Source organism: Crinia signifera, chromosome 4, assembly GCF_055691185.1.
Source record: "Crinia signifera chromosome 4, ASM5569118v1, whole genome shotgun sequence".
Lineage (NCBI taxonomy): Eukaryota > Metazoa > Chordata > Amphibia > Anura > Myobatrachidae > Crinia > Crinia signifera.
Genome location: NC_139220.1, coordinates 123,307,124 through 123,324,910, shown reverse-complemented (window position 1 = coordinate 123,324,910; position 17,787 = coordinate 123,307,124). Strand labels below are relative to the sequence as shown.

The window sequence follows — 17,787 nt, the reverse complement described above, 5'->3', positions numbered from 1 at the left end:
TCAAAAATTACTACCTAGTCCGTGCAGTGACAAAAAAGTGCCCTGCAAATAATGCTCTTTTATTTATTTTTTTAATTTTATTGTGCTGTTTAAGTGTTATGGTATAGATTTATGACCGACTTAGTGTCTAGTCATCTATATTATTATTATTATTGAGCCTTGTCTTCTATTAAAAGGTGCTTGATCTTCGTTCTGCCACCTTCCTAGGTTTCAAGGTGACTGATGTCTCAAACAAAGTAAACCACCGTTGGTACAATACTATGGGCAGTATTCAATGAAAAAGTTCTCCGTGCATGGAGAGCGTTTTATTTCGCTCTCCATGCACTCTCCGTGTTCCGGAGGGCTCTCTGCCACTCCTGCTCCCTCTATTCAATGTGGCTGATGCTCTCCGCCACTCGCGGAGAGTCTTAACCCCTGCAGGGAGCAGGGAGCTTTCAGGGAGCCGGAAGCAGCCAGAGAGATTAAAGTCTCCCTGGCTGCTCCAGAGGACTGTGGAGGGGAGGGGGGCTCTCCAGGACCCAGGCTGCACCCCCCCTATAGCCAGCGGGGGACCCAGTATTCACTGCACCCGTTTGTGCATAGTTACGTTCGAGTGCAGTGAATATATGAATATCTAATGAGCGGCTCGAGCGCTCTGGCCCCCTGCTGCCTGCACTGTGTAAAAAAAACAAAAAAAAATAAAATTATAAGCACATGAATAAAAATAACATGCCCCTTCACTGAAAAAAAAACCTGATTTTTTTACACCAAAATTTCTTAAAAAAACCTTTTAGTTTAAAAGTTCACATTCCAGCTCTCCATCAAAAGATGGAGAACTGCTACACGGAGAGAGACGGAGAGAGACGGAGAAAATCACTTAGAAAGACGGAGAACATTTCACATTGAATAGGGTTGCTCGCTTTTGGAGAGCAAAATGCTCCGTCCAAGGCGAACAAAGCACAAGTTCTCCACAAAACACGGAGAACTTTTCTCATTGAATACTGCCCTATGATGGTGATAAATGTATAGCGTTATAAACAAGTCTATTGATTGAGTAATTTAGTGAATTAACAAAGGTAATTTGTAATGCAGTAATATTCCACAGCTATGCACAATTCTTAAAGCAGTTTTGGTGCTCATTGCATGTGGTGTGGCTTCCAGATTAGGATTCTAGTGAGGATTTCCTCCACTTTTTTTCCACTGTGGAAGAGGATGCTCGGAGGGACTTCTATGGGCAGTAATCAATATAAAATATTGCCGTGTGCAGTGAATCCTGTATAGGATTCGCTGCACACTCGCTGTGTTCCGGAGGGCTGGCTGCCACTCGCTCTCCCTGTATTCAATGTCGGAGGGGCGAGTTGCCCCTCGCAGTGAATCTTAACCCCTGCAGTGGACGAGCGTCCGCGGCAGGGAGCCGTGGGACGGTGGCAGGCTGGGAGTTTGAAGTCTCCCTGCCTGCCCCAGAACTTTTGTGGAGGGGAGAAGGGCTCCCTGGGACCCAGGCAGCACAAGCTGCCACCCACCCCCAGAGCCAGCAGGGGACCCGGTATAGTCACTGCTCCCGATCATGCATATGTAATGATCGGGTGCAGTGAATATATGAATATCTAATGAGCGGCTCGGCTCATTTTTTTTTTATTAAAATATATATTCAGGTGCTATAAGCATATGAATAAAAATAGCATGCCCTTTCACAGAATAAAATTCCTGATTTTTTTACACCAAAATTAAAACAAAAAACCTTTTATTTAAAAAGTTCACATTCCACTTCTCCATGAAAAGATGGAGAATTGCTACACGGAGAGACACGGCGAAAATCACTTAGAAAGACGGCGAGAAGTGCACGTTGAATAGGGTTGCTCGCATTTTGAGAGCAAAAGTCTCCATCCAACGCAAGAAAAGCACAAACTCGCCATAAAACACGGCAAATTTTTCTCATTGAATACTGCCCTATGACATGTAGGTCTCTCTGCTGAGGCCGTCAGAAACACACAAAGGGGTGTCATACATGTCAGGGGTCACACACCTAACAGGCGATGACTGGGGTCTCTCACATTTTTATACACACTTCAGCTTCATAAGACCAGCCTGTTAGGGCCAAAAGGAAGACCATGCTTTAGAAGTACTAATTATGCTAATTGGAAACATAATTGCTTAATTTGTTATTGGGTGGTAATTGTCTAAGGGTTTCCAAAGGCAAATCCCAACAAATGTTTCCAAAAAATAAAAAAAAATGTTTTCAGGGAAAATCAGACTTGTGGTGGGGTTTGCAAGGAAATATGTGCAGTGATTTACTATAGGCATTGCCTCTGCTCATTTTTTCTACCTCAATTGAACAAGAAAAACGCCAAACACAAATGAATATATACAGTACCTATAATGAACTGTTACTGTGATTAAAGTCCTATATGATAGTAGGAATGAAGCGCTCTCTGTTTATGTGTGTGTGTGTGTATATATATATATATATATAAATAATCTCTATCTCATTATATTTATAGTTTTTATTTTTTTCAAAATAGCTGTGTTTGTCATACAGCACCCTATAAATGTAATTGTAGTAGAAAGGGTAGACATTCGAAGATATATTGTACAATGTATAATTTCATTTTTTTGGGTCCGAACAATATACACATTGTATGGTATGTACCCCAATCGTTCATTAAACAGTCCCATGGGAAGTTCTGCATTTGTAATGGTACGTTTCCACAGTGTAGTTATGTGCAGCATATAATGATACGATACACTGCATAGAGTGGATCGTGCAGTGTGTATATAGAGGATGTGATGTTTTGTTAAATTACGGAGTCGCACCACATTGCATCACATGATGTGTTCCCACCTTTAATTAGTTCTGGCATGAGAAGTTTTTTTACCTTGTTCAGTTAAGTTACCGTGTGATATTCAGAAAACTATTACTGAGTTATAATAGTTTTATTTTTGTCTATTGTGTGTGTGTATGTGTGTGTATATATATATATATATATATATATATATATATATATATATATATATATATATATATATATATATATATATATATCTTTCTCTTTTCAAACAGCATGAAAATACATCACTAAATTCACAGATTTCTTCCTATATGAAAGAACTTGAAATAACTAAAGAAAAACTCAACACTCTTGAGCAAGCCTGGGAGCACACAGGTGCATTAGGTATGTACAGCTGCTTCTCTTGCAAAATGCTGCTTACAAATCTAAACTCCAGATTGTGAATTAATGCTCTAGATATGTGCAATGCTTTGCTGCTTTAATTATTAGCATTTGTCTTTATTAATTTTATATATATATATATATATATATAGAAGCAAATGGTGGCATGCACTCGGACTCTATTCCAGCAGTCAATAAATGAAAAAAGAAGACACAACCCAAGGTTATGTTGCCAACGTTTCGGACGATGAGGTCCTTTATCAAGACATATAATAAATCAAACAAACAAGACTTACATATATAGAAGAGTGCTGATTACCCCAAGTGTCTGCCCATCACCTGCACGCTACCGGGGAGCCGCCTGACGTCACGGGAGCGCCGTAACCCCAACGAGGCCGAGTCGCCCGGGGAGGCGTGCCACCAACGTGACCATCACCATGGTGACATGATAACAAAAATAAAAACGGCATATGCAGCAATCTGTAATAGAAAAAGTATGAAATAGAAACTGTCATAAACAAGGCACTAGGCTTAGTATGTGCATGCAAATGCATATCTCAAAAGGGGTGACTCATCTAACACAAGTATGCAAGGAATAAACAAAAACAACATGCAGACGGAAGAGAGCCTATGGGCTAAGCCGACTGTTATCCACGTGAGCTGTCCAACATGTTAAACTGCTGTCGGATGACGTCTGGCAGAATCAAGAGGGATCGGGGAAATAAAAAAGCAAAAAAAACCACAAAAAAACCACATAACCGTGGACGCTCAACCTCAAATAGGTAACAAATGCGATTAGACACATACTGTGTGTCATAATATAAAACTACGTTAATGTAGCAGTGTTACAGAAAGCATGTTAGAGACAGTTGCTCATTGAGACCTAACGGGCTTACTGTCTGTAGCCTGTGTATCCATTTCGCCTCCAACTGGAGGAGAGCTCTGCCCCTATCACCACCTCGCCTACTGGGGGGGATGCAGTCAATGATTTTATATCTCAAAGTAGGTAGGGAATGATTGAGCAACTTGAAGTGCCGTGCAACAGGCTGATCAGAGCCTTTGCCCTCCAGTGCAGCACGTATGCTGCACCTGTGCATCGCAATCCTTTCTTTAAATTGTCGTATGGTCTTCCCTATGTAGAGAAGACCACACGGGCACTTTATGTAATAAATAACGAATCTACTAGAGCATGTTAAGGAGTGCCTGATTAGAATTTTTTCACCCGTACGAGGGTGAAAGAAATGGTCGCCCGTCTCCAGATTTGAACAGGTGGTGCATCCCAAGCACTTGAAGTTGCCTTTTTTACGAGATAAAAAGTGTTCCCTGGTGGTTGGAGAAAAATCTGAGATGTCATTGTGCACAATGACATCCTTGATGTTTCTCCCTCTGCGATAAGACGGTAAGATGGAACAGTCTTTAAGGGCAGGTAAACTATCATCAGAGCTGATGAGTGGCCACATCTGCCTAGCAGATCGCATATTGCTGGTGCTAGAGGTGGAGAATTTCTGAGTCCAAATTATTTTATTTGGGATCTGTTTAGACCTAGAGGACGTCAGTACTGTCATTCTGTCTAAGGAAAGAACCTTATTCATGGTGTTCAAGAGTAATTTGTGGGGATAACCTCTGGTTAGGAAATCATCCATCATGCGATGCATCTCAATCTCAGCTGCTGATTTGTCGCTGCATATTCTCAAGGCTCGCAAAAATTGCGAGTAAGGGAGTCCCCATTTTAACGAGGGGGGGTGGTGGCTGGAAGCTAATAGGGTGGTATTTCTGTCAGTCGGTTTTCTGAACAAGGTGGTAGTAATAGCATGGTCATCAGAAAGATGGATTTGGACGTCAAGGAAATTAATACTAGATTTGTCACAAGTGTATGTGTATTTTATGTTAAGGTCAGCGGCATTGGCAAATGACATATGCTCATGGAAGCTCTCTGTGGTGCCAGACCAGATAATCAGCATATCATCTATATATCTGTAAAACGCCACAATATTCTGCATAACATCAGGTCTAGACAAAAACATATCTTTCTCAATTTCATACATAAAGATATTAGCCAGGCTCGGGGCGACGCAAGAACCCATTGCGACCCCCGAGCACTGTATGTAGAATTGTTTATCAAAGATAAAATAGTTCCTGGATAAAGCCAAGTCCAAAAGCTCAATAAAGAAGTTAGCGTCGGGACCCTGGTACAGATCACTACTCTGCACCGCCCGTTTGACAGCTTGCAAGCCTCTCTGATGGGGGATGTTGGTGTACAAGGAAACCACATCCACTGTGCATAATATACAATTATCAGTCAGAGGTGTAAGTTTATGCAATTCAATGAGCAGGGTATTGGTATCCTTTAGATATGTAGATTGTCTTTGGACTATAGGCTGCAGGAACATATCCAGAAATTGCGCAACCACATAGAATAAAGAATCTCTGGCCGATATTATCGGTCGGCCCGGAGGGTTAATAGTATCCTTATGCAATTTTGGTATAGTGTACAGTACAGGTACCCTCGGGTAGTCGACAGTTAAGGCAGACCCAATGTAGTCTGGAATAATACCCTCCTTGACACCTTTCTCCAACAAAGCATCCAATTCTTGTTTATATGCACAAGTCGGGTCCTTAGGTAGTTTTCGGTATACATCAATGTCCGCCAATTGGCGATAGACCTCCCTACAATAGGCACTCAGATCTTGTACCACAATGCCTCCCCCCTTATCAGCACTACGGATTACAATGTCTTTGTAACTCCCCAAAGCTTTAAGTGCAGTTTGTTCACTTACCGATAAGTTGGGTACAGACTGTCCAATTTGTTGGTTGCGGATTTTTGAGTCCATGAAATTAATGTAAGCCTTGATGTTGGGATTGTGCGATTGGGGATCAAATGTGGTTTTCTTGGATAAGGTAGGGATTATTGATGGTTGCACTGTTGATGTACCAAAGTGGTCTCTCAAACGTAAACGCCTCCCGAATTTATACAGATCCACTTTATCTTCAAATGCGTCTGCTGTAGTAGTTGGCACAAAAGATAGTCCTTTCTGGAGGATCGATAATTCTGAGGAGGATAGTGTGCGAGAAGATAGATTGAAAACTAGGCTTTCTTGGACGTTTTCTTTTTTTCGGAGTTTTCAATCTATCTTCTCGCACACTATCCTCCTCAGAATTATCGATCCTCCAGAAAGGACTATCTTTTGTGCCAACTACTACAGCAGACGCATTTGAAGATAAAGTGGATCTGTATAAATTCGGGAGGCGTTTACGTTTGAGAGACCACTTTGGTACATCAACAGTGCAACCATCAATAATCCCTACCTTATCCAAGAAAACCACATTTGATCCCCAATCGCACAATCCCAACATCAAGGCTTACATTAATTTCATGGACTCAAAAATCCGCAACCAACAAATTGGACAGTCTGTACCCAACTTATCGGTAAGTGAACAAACTGCACTTAAAGCTTTGGGGAGTTACAAAGACATTGTAATCCGTAGTGCTGATAAGGGGGGAGGCATTGTGGTACAAGATCTGAGTGCCTATTGTAGGGAGGTCTATCGCCAATTGGCGGACATTGATGTATACCGAAAACTACCTAAGGACCCGACTTGTGCATATAAACAAGAATTGGATGCTTTGTTGGAGAAAGGTGTCAAGGAGGGTATTATTCCAGACTACATTGGGTCTGCCTTAACTGTCGACTACCCGAGGGTACCTGTACTGTACACTATACCAAAATTGCATAAGGATACTATTAACCCTCCGGGCCGACCGATAATATCGGCCAGAGATTCTTTATTCTATGTGGTTGCGCAATTTCTGGATATGTTCCTGCAGCCTATAGTCCAAAGACAATCTACATATCTAAAGGATACCAATACCCTGCTCATTGAATTGCATAAACTTACACCTCTGACTGATAATTGTATATTATGCACAGTGGATGTGGTTTCCTTGTACACCAACATCCCCCATCAGAGAGGCTTGCAAGCTGTCAAACGGGCGGTGCAGAGTAGTGATCTGTACCAGGGTCCCGACGCTAACTTCTTTATTGAGCTTTTGGACTTGGCTTTATCCAGGAACTATTTTATCTTTGATAAACAATTCTACATACAGTGCTCGGGGGTCGCAATGGGTTCTTGCGTCGCCCCGAGCCTGGCTAATATCTTTATGTATGAAATTGAGAAAGATATGTTTTTGTCTAGACCTGATGTTATGCAGAATATTGTGGCGTTTTACAGATATATAGATGATATGCTGATTATCTGGTCTGGCACCACAGAGAGCTTCCATGAGCATATGTCATTTGCCAATGCCGCTGACCTTAACATAAAATACACATACACTTGTGACAAATCTAGTATTAATTTCCTTGACGTCCAAATCCATCTTTCTGATGACCATGCTATTACTACCACCTTGTTCAGAAAACCGACTGACAGAAATACCACCCTATTAGCTTCCAGCCACCACCCCCCCTCGTTAAAATGGGGACTCCCTTACTCGCAATTTTTGCGAGCCTTGAGAATATGCAGCGACAAATCAGCAGCTGAGATTGAGATGCATCGCATGATGGATGATTTCCTAACCAGAGGTTATCCCCACAAATTACTCTTGAACACCATGAATAAGGTTCTTTCCTTAGACAGAATGACAGTACTGACGTCCTCTAGGTCTAAACAGATCCCAAATAAAATAATTTGGACTCAGAAATTCTCCACCTCTAGCACCAGCAATATGCGATCTGCTAGGCAGATGTGGCCACTCATCAGCTCTGATGATAGTTTACCTGCCCTTAAAGACTGTTCCATCTTACCGTCTTATCGCAGAGGGAGAAACATCAAGGATGTCATTGTGCACAATGACATCTCAGATTTTTCTCCAACCACCAGGGAACACTTTTTATCTCGTAAAAAAGGCAACTTCAAGTGCTTGGGATGCACCACCTGTTCAAATCTGGAGACGGGCGACCATTTCTTTCACCCTCGTACGGGTGAAAAAATTCTAATCAGGCACTCCTTAACATGCTCTAGTAGATTCGTTATTTATTACATAAAGTGCCCGTGTGGTCTTCTCTACATAGGGAAGACCATACGACAATTTAAAGAAAGGATTGCGATGCACAGGTGCAGCATACGTGCTGCACTGGAGGGCAAAGGCTCTGATCAGCCTGTTGCCCGGCACTTCAAGTTGCTCAATCATTCCCTACCTACTTTGAGATATAAAATCATTGACTGCATCCCCCCCAGTAGGCGAGGTGGTGATAGGGGCAGAGCTCTCCTCCAGTTGGAGGCGAAATGGATACACAGGCTACAGACAGTAAGCCCGTTAGGTCTCAATGAGCAACTGTCTCTAACATGCTTTCTGTAACACTGCTACATTAACGTAGTTTTATATTATGACACACAGTATGTGTCTAATCGCATTTGTTACCTATTTGAGGTTGAGCGTCCACGGTCATGTGGTTTTTTTGTGTTTTTTTTTGCTTCTTTATTTCCCCGATCCCTCTTGATTCTGCCAGACGTCATCCGACAGCAGTTTAACATGTTGGACAGCTCACGTGGATAACAGTCGGCTTAGCCCATAGGCTCTCTTCCGTCTGCATGTTGTTTTTGTTTATTCCTTGCATACTTGTGTTAGATGAGTCACCCCTTTTGAGATATGCATTTGCATGCACATACTAAGCCTAGTGCCTTGTTTATGACAGTTTCTATTTCATACTTTTTCTATTACAGATTGCTGCATATGCCGTTTTTATTTTTGTTATCATGTCACCATGGTGATGGTCACGTTGGTGGCACGCCTCCCCGGGCGACTCGGCCTCGTTGGGGTTACGGCGCTCCCGTGACGTCAGGCGGCTCCCCGGTAGCGTGCAGGTGATGGGCAGACACTTGGGGTAATCAGCACTCTTCTATATATGTAAGTCTTGTTTGTTTGATTTATTATATGTCTTGATAAAGGACCTCATCGTCCGAAACGTTGGCAACATAACCTTGGGTTGTGTCTTCTTTTTTCATTTATTGACTGCTGGAATAGAGTCCGAGTGCATGCCACCATTTGCTTCTACATTTCCCGACCAGGATTGCAAGCACCGGACCAGTTGCTAGACTTTAGCACAGAGTGCAGGGCACTTCCTCCATATATATATATATATATATATATATATATATATATATATATATATATATATATATATATATATATATATATATATATATATATATATATATATATATATATATATATATATATATATATATATATAGCTAAACTGTGACGCAATTGACCTTATACTACTTTATTTCATATGGGTATATATCAAACTGCTTAGTTATTTATTATGCACTATAAAAGCTTCTTTCACATGTATAGGATAACTTTTTGTCCTTTTCAATTTTGTGATACAATTGAACTTAATTTACAGTATATCACTATTTTCCAAAGTCCCAAAGGGCGGTATTCAATGTTTCCCGTAAACGTTTGAAATGGCGATATCTGCCCGTTTACGGTTTTTCCATATAGCAAAACTATATCGCGTATAATAGTTTTCCCGCTATTCAACGTTTTGAAGACACGTATCGCCTCTTTGCGGAAAAACACCAATGAGGCAATGAGTGGGAGTTTCTTTATAATTTTTCCGCCATCGCCAAAAGCTATATATGGGCATGTTGCTCGGGGTTTGATGTCATTTTAGAAAAGTGTGTAGCTTATGTGGGTGTTTGGAAAAAGCTGTATCGTTTTGGAAGTATTTAAAAAAAAAAAAAAACAAATGACTAGCAAAAAGTATTTGCTTATTATTGAAAACATTTTTTTGATTAACAACGCAAAAAAAGCACATGTATAACAATTGCCCTATGATTGCGCTTGGAAAAATTATCGATAAATAAAGGCAAAATATCTATGTGTTAAAAACCAGAGCAAAAAAACATAGAATACCTGTTTACTATTGCATCTTTCAATTGATATAGGAGGTAATACTGCAATGGATAAAGCCACCAAAGCAATTACAAATAATGAAATTGTTTCAATTTCTAAAAAAATTACCATGCTGGAAATGAAAGAGCTGAATGAAAGGCAAAGAGCTGAGCATTCACAGAAAATGTATGAACATTTGCGGACCACATTAAAACAAGTTGAGGAACGAAACTTTGAACTTGAGTCCAAGTTTTCTGAGGTAAGTGGAAAGTATTTTATTGCCTTTTATTTATAATTAGATGTTGCACACTTTTCTTGTGGTGTAGATATGCTGAAAAGGAGGTCGGCACAAACCTGTTTTAAAACATAAAATTTTTCTGGACATGGCTGAGTTTAATTTTCCACTGAAACCCATACTAATAACTTACACACGTATGTGATAATAATTTCATAATTAGTCATGTGTTTAATCATAGCTATGTCTTTATACTAACCATGACAAAACTTCAGAAATTGTTGGTCCATTTGTGGAATAACCCATTCCTTCTGTTTTATGTAAACTGCAGCAAAAAATTCCTTTTCCTATACGATAAAAGGCTAATGCTACTACCAGTGGTGTTTTTTTCCTATGGGCTGCAAAATTGACAGCCTATTTAGGTAAAAATATGTAACTGTAGTGAAGCCAGATTCAGTCCCAGGTACGGCACATGCACTGGTCGCAGTGCCTGTGACCTGCATTGTAGAGGAGCCGGGACTGGGCAGCGGCGGGTAATATCGCGTACAGTGGCAATCCCCCCATCCAACAATGAGGTAGGAGCCTCCACTTGCTGCTAATCATCTTTTGTGGCAGGAATAGAATTGTTTTGTGCCCAGGCAGCTTCAAGATGGCGACTTACAGAGCAATTCAAGTGTTTCTCTGTACGTGGGCTCACAGCCGCCAGTGCTGACATTCATGTTATGATGATCCGTCATTTTGACGGACTGGTAACTAGTTAAGCATATTTTTACATGAGGGGGAAGCAATCAATAAAGTTTTTTTGGGGGGAACTACTGATAATACACAGATTTTGACACTCTGGGGTTACGTAACATTCAAAAGTTGCTTAATATTTGCCATGGTCATGTGCAGTGAATGTTAATTGATTAAGTCTGTTATTCTCAGTTCCTGATTAGACTCCAGCCTAGGGAACCAAGACTTAAAGGGGTGCTGTGTAGTGGCAGCCTGGGAGTAAAATGGAGATCTAATTTATTCCATGTTGACAGTAGCTGCTCTTAATTAAAAAAAAACACAAAAAAAACGTTTGCTAGCTTCCCAGTCATCCCGATATTGAGGGAAGTTCTTATTTACAGTAACTACCAGATGTCTGGGATGAAGGAACCTTGTAAGTACTGCTAAAATGTTGACTTATGTACATTATGCTGCAGTGCTGTCTATGTACCCCAAAGAGCTGCATTTAGCTTATCTTTAGGGTCTTCCTTGACTTTTCCAGAAGCCAAAGTCTAAACTCCACAAACATCATTAGATGTGAACACCAAAATGTCAGTTGTATAACCTTTGTTCTCTGCACATGTCTGTACGAATGTCCATTTCCTTAGCCCATACACGCATTGCACTCTTGTGTTTAGTATCATGATGGTAGGGGGGCCTCTAAAAGTGTATTAGCCTAAGGGTTCCAAAACCCTTAATCAGCCCTAGTTATTTTACTTTAAAAATCCATTGCTTGTATTATAACAGAAATGTGTATGGATGTTTTGAAATCCCCTTATTTCCTGGGTGATATAAATGTAGAGTAAACTGTTTGAAATTGTTTCACTTTGCTCATTATCTATATGACTGCTTTGTTTTTTTACAGGTGTGCCAGATGATCTCCCGACAGTCGGGTTTCCGAAGATCAGTAGACTGATTTTGGAATCTCGATTGTTTAAAGCCCGACAGTCTGGATCCTGCCTTACAGGGGCTTTTCTCCCTCGTGGGGGTCCATGACCCCTATAGAGGATAAATAGAACCTATGGCGAGCCCCGCTGTCTGAGTACTGGCAGTGTGGATTTCAGCGTTGGACTCCCGACTGTCGGACCCCCATACCACACCCGTTTACAGCTGTTGGAGTAGCTCTCAATCCTTTTGTAATATGCATTAGTGCAGAGGACTAGTTGGGGAATGTTTCTTTTTACTGTTTTGAAAATTGCTGTTCTTTTGTCTCAGCTTACTAGAATCAATATTGAGGCACAGAAAGTAGAACAAGCATTAAGAGATGAGCTAGCCAACAGCATAAGTAAAGTAATCTCTGATGCAGACAGAAGAAGAATTATGGAGTTAGAGAAAAGTGAAGCAGAGATGAAGGTTGAGATATCAAAGTAAGTGCTAAGTGCCCCGGAGGCTAAAAAATAGACAGTCTGTGCATCTAGTGTGTCCTTTTTAAATGCCGACATAGGAAGCAAAGCTTTTCATGTTAGATTCACTGAAATGTATTTTTTCTATATTTAGTAACCTATCGGATGAAGTTTATTTTATTCTATGGACACTTGACAAGGGAAAGGTGCTGCATCTCAAATCAATGAATTAGTTTTGTTGCTTGACTTTTGTACTCTCACCTATGCCCTACAGATGTGTCTTTTTAAAATACGCATTGCAGCATGCAATTTGCGTTCTAATCGGTGTGTGCGAACCATACTCGCTTCATTACAAAGTCGCAGGTGTGACTGTTTGCACCCTGAGATGCTATAATGTGTTTGCCTGTGCTTAAGCATTGCAGCATGATGTAAATTGACACATCTGTTTTTGTTTTACATTACTATAGTGATTTCATGACATGAACTTCAGTGAAGCCAAATCTGAGATGTGTAAACTTTTTTCAGTAAAATTCTAGATTCATGCAGTTGGCAATGAAATGTATGTTTACAGTTGAATATTTTTAAACAATGTAATAGTGTATTTGCTGTTGGCTGAGATATTACATCTGCAGTATAACTATATGTTAAATATTCATATACTTGTCTTCCTTTAGATTGCACAGCCTTTCTGATATAGCTAAAGCACAAGTTTCAACATTAGTTTATCGCCAGCAGTCACGTGAGAAGGAGGTAGAGTCCCTCCGAAACCAAGTGCTGGATTTTCAGGTATTTTTTGCTCTACAAATATGAGGTATTCAGTCCTGATAGCATGGCTGCAAATTTACAGTCTGGGTGATAATCGAATTTCTGTACATGCATATGGTTTGCAGTGAATATGTGCGAGGTCATCCAGCATCGTCTTTTGTTTTTATTTTAATCGTTGGCCGTAGGCAAGTTGATTGACAGAAAGGTGATGTTTGTTCGAGGTAACCTGACGTTTTCTGGGAGTGTCGGTGAAAACGCAAGCCTGCCCATGCATTTTCAGGGAGGGTGTGTGAGGTCACCTCCGGCCCTGAACAACAGCCTGTTGCTATTGCACTGGCCAAGTACCGCCTTGGTTAAGTACGGACTGCACGCACTGGAAATATCATTCGATGGTGACCGGTTGCTTATGGATTTGCAGCTATTCGCAGGGCTGCAATATTTTCACAAGCAAGGGGTTTCTGGCCGCTCGCCCTATTCTGTGTTCCAGTGGAATCCTCATCGTCCGAGAATGGCGAGGTTCGCCATTTTGACAGTGCATTCGCCGTTTCCACCTCGCTGGAAAAGCCCAGTGAGGTGATAATGGCGAGTGCAGGGTGGTCAGTTGAATACTAACCCATGAGCTGTGATGGCGAGCTATCGGCACTTCTCGCCATCACAGCTCGCCAAAGGACATTGAATATACTCCAAATTTGCAGCCCCGCGGTCAGGTCTGAATACATTGCATCGTTAATTTATTTACAGCATGCTATGTGGTTCCTGTTGTCTTGCTATAACAGCTGGTTTTTAGATTTCTGTAGAAACAAACTTGGTGTTGGCAGAATTTCTAGTGCAATAAAACTGTATAAAAGAATTCACTTGATATTTTGATTTTGCAACCTTACATGTGTAACACACACCATTTTTTTCAGTGTCCATTTAATCAAAAACATTTGACTATTCATGTTAAAGTTTAGTCATTAATATACCTCTCATATATAGAGGTGCGTCCCCCGAAGGTCCTGGCAGTCAGACTGTAGTTTCAGTGCTACTGCTGATCCATCAGAGTGTCAGAAGTCCCAGTGGACTGCAAGACTAGAAGTAATGGTACTTGCTGGAGGAACTGACAAACGGAGGCAGGATGGATGAAACTCACTGTATTAGCAGGATCATAAATCAGGACAGGAACCAGGTAACAGGACTCGGGTACAGGAACCAGGTAACAGGACTCGGGTACAGGAACCAGGTAACAGGACTCGGGTACAGGGACAAGGTAACAGGACTCGGGTACAGGGACAAGGTAACAGGACTCGGGTACAGGAACAAGGTAACAGGACTCGGGTACAGGAACAAGGTAACAGGACTCGGGTACAGGGACAAGGTAACAGGACTCGGGTATCCGGTCAGCTACAGCAGTACAGACGTGGCTGAGAAAGCTATCACTGGCCCTGAGCTCAGGGCAAATGCAGTTTTTAAACCAGAGCAGACCAATCGCTGCAGCACACAGAGACAGGCCCCTTAATGATCGATATGTGCTGCAGCTGGGAATGGCATTCTAAGAACAGCCCAGTCCAGCTGATTACACCATCTGGAACTGCTCCCAGAAGCCACAGTTCTGCAGGCAGAACCCAACAGCAACACCTCTGGCCACCCATAGGTACTGCAGACCAAGAAATGATAGCAGCACCTCTGGCCACACAGAGGCACTGCAAGGTGAATGTAACAACAGCAGCACCTCTGTGTAACCAGAGGCACCGCAGACCAAACAATGACTGCAGCACCTCTGGCCAAACAGAGGTACTGCAAGGTGAACATAAGAGCAGCACCTCTGTGTAACCAGGGGCACTGCAAACCAAACAAGACATAAATGGCAGTCCTGACATAATGCCCCCCTTGAGAAGGCGGATTCCAGATGCCTCCTGGAAATTCAAACTGAGGCTTCTCTCACTGGGCAGAGCAACAGTCCATTCTAGCACGAACAGGACATTAGACGTGGACAGGACCTCCGATATGGCAGACACTGGCTGGATCTTGGTCAGTCTGAAAAAATTTTCACCACGATTGACAGCCGTCACGGCCCTCAAGACATGCCTAATGGCAAGGGCAACCACGTCCTCCTGCCCGAAGGCAAGGGCAACCACGTCCTCCTGCCTGAAGGCAAGGGCAACCACGTCCTCATGCCCGAAGGCACTCACTGGGCACCACTCATTTCAGGGTCAGTGGTCACATCATGAGTCAAGCCTTCCCATAACCTTTCTGAAGCGGATTTATCAAGCGCTTTATCGGACAAGGTCTCCTTTGCGTCTAAAGGTAGTGTAAATTTAAATGGACAATGCAACAGGGGTGGCCTGTATAATTCAAAGCAGAACCAGGAGCAGTATTGTAATGCAGAAGGTTGTTCACATCCTTATCTAGGAATAACATTCCCTAACCACATTGTTAGCAGTTTATATCCCATGAGCACAAATCTGGGAAGATTTCCTCAGCAGACGGGATGTTCAAGCAGTAGAATGGGCTCTCCATCTCGCAGTGTTCCAGTCTCTAGTCAGTCGCTAGGGCAATCCTCTGAAAAATCTCATGGCCTCCAGTCTGAACCACAAACTACTGTTACGAATCCTGAACCAGAGACCTGGTCGATGCTGGTGCATGCACATTGAAGCTGGTGTACCTTTCCCTCCAGTGGCCTTTCTCCTATGGATTCTCCATTGATTGCAGGAGTTGTTAACTGCTATTGTATTCTATTCTATGCTACCATCCACTAGGGTGTGGAGAGAGAATAGAAGAGTGTGCCGAGCGTAGCGAGACACTCTGCCCGAACCATGGCTAGTGTAGTTTTTCATGCTCTACAATCCACTAGTGTGTGGAGAGAGAATACAATATTCTCTATTCTATTTTCTCTCTGCACCCTAGTGGATGGTAGGACAAAGAAAAAAAAAATACATTCTTAGGTGTATTCTTACTATATCAAATGTACTCATCTGTATTGTGTTTTTTTCTAGTACTTCTTTTATGTCTTTTATAATACACTTACTTGTATTGCTTATGTAAAAGTATATGTATATGCACCAAGTATTGTACAGTATGTTCCTGAACCTTGTGCCACATTAAATTCAACATATTTAAACCTTGCAACTTAATTTTCCCTTTGACTTTAGAGGAAATACCATTTTTTTGCATTTTCCAAGATATTAACATTTTTATCTTTTTATTTTTTATAGGATCAAACCGATGAGAAAGCACTAATTGCCAAATTACATCAGCATATTGTAGCTCTTCAAATTAGTGAGTCAACTGCAGTAGCAAAGTTAGAAGCTACAACAGCCAAACTGCACAAATTGGAAGCCTATAGTTTACGTTTAGAACAGAAAATTGATGACAAAGAGCAGGCATTATATTATGCCCGGATGGAAGGAAGGAACAGAGCTAAACACCTCCGCCATACCATTCAAACACTGAGACGGCAGTTCAGTGGTGCTCTGCCATTAGCCCAACAAGAAAAGTTCTCAAAGACCATGATGGATTTACAGAATGATAAGTTAAAGACTTTAAGTGAAATGCAACTTGTTCAGCAGCAACGTAGAGATACAGAGACCCATGCACTGGAGTTAGAGCTAAAACTTAAGAGTTTGGAAGAACTTCTTGCCACCCTTAAAGATGCCAGAGGTGCTCAGAAGGTAGGTCATTATACTGAACAAAGCAGATTGCATACAGTCAAACAGTATGTTTTATTTTCAAAATCCAAGATATTTCATTTCCATTATTTATGTAAATTGTGGCACCTCTAAAATAAGCTTAATTAATGGGAGTGATCATAACGGGCTGCGGTTAGTATCCCGGCGGTCGAAATCCCGATGCCGGAATCCCGACTGCTCCCAGCACTTTGTCCCTCTATGGGTGACCACGACACCCATAGAAGGAGAATAAATTAGTGTGCTGAGCATAGCGAGGCACCGGGACCACTGTGTGGTGAGGGCAGCGAGCCCGCAAGGGGGGGGGGGGGGGGGGTGGTGTGATCCACTAGTAATGGAGAGTGGTGATTTTATTTTTGTTCACTTTCTTCCTTATTGTGTTTCCGACATAGTGGGTGGAGTGTGATGAGATCATCAATGTGTTGAGAGATCGCTAGATTCTTTTTAGGTAGTCAGAGATCACCACTGCTTCGAGGAGTCTCCCTGACGTTCAAGGAGATTTGTCAAGTTTAGAATGTAGCTCTCACTTAGTTTTCCACAGATTGTAGAATCTTGTAATTTGATAATGTCCCTTATGCATAGAGCGAACCTCCAAGAGATTTAGGCATGTTTGGCAGTCTAATAAACACTAATTAATATCAACAACAAATAGTTATCGCAGGAGTATTTGTTTGCTAAAAGTACAGAGAGGTGCAGGCTGATGAGGGTGATCTTAGAGAGCAAGAGGAGTTGGTTCTTCCTTTTCAAATCTCTTACTTTGCTATGGTTCCAAAACCAATTAAATCCTAAATACAATGTGTTTTGCTTGGGCATGATTAAAATATAAATGATACCTTAGATTTATACTCTTATGAATTACAATTTTGAAAGTCCCGCTAAGTATGGAAAAACAGTTGTTCACTATAGAATTCCACTGCGTCTAATCATCTTAACCTCCATCCTTTCACCTTTCCGGATTTCATCTGTGAGAATC

The 17,787-nt window shown here is 41.6% G+C and overlaps 1 protein-coding gene across 2 annotated transcripts in view; it reads left to right on the top strand.

Annotated features, from left to right (window-relative positions):
- The window catches only part of CEP290 (centrosomal protein 290), a 221,073-nt gene that overhangs the window by 100,496 nt on the left and 102,790 nt on the right, over positions 1-17,787 (top strand). For both annotated transcript variants that reach the window (XM_083182358.1, XM_083182357.1), the window contains exons 26-30: positions 3,041-3,152; positions 10,107-10,312; positions 12,257-12,408; positions 13,059-13,170; positions 16,344-16,799. In XM_083182358.1, the coding sequence (XP_083038484.1) occupies positions 3,041-3,152; positions 10,107-10,312; positions 12,257-12,408; positions 13,059-13,170; positions 16,344-16,799 (1,038 nt within the window). The remainder of the gene's footprint in view (positions 1-3,040; positions 3,153-10,106; positions 10,313-12,256; positions 12,409-13,058; positions 13,171-16,343; positions 16,800-17,787) is intronic.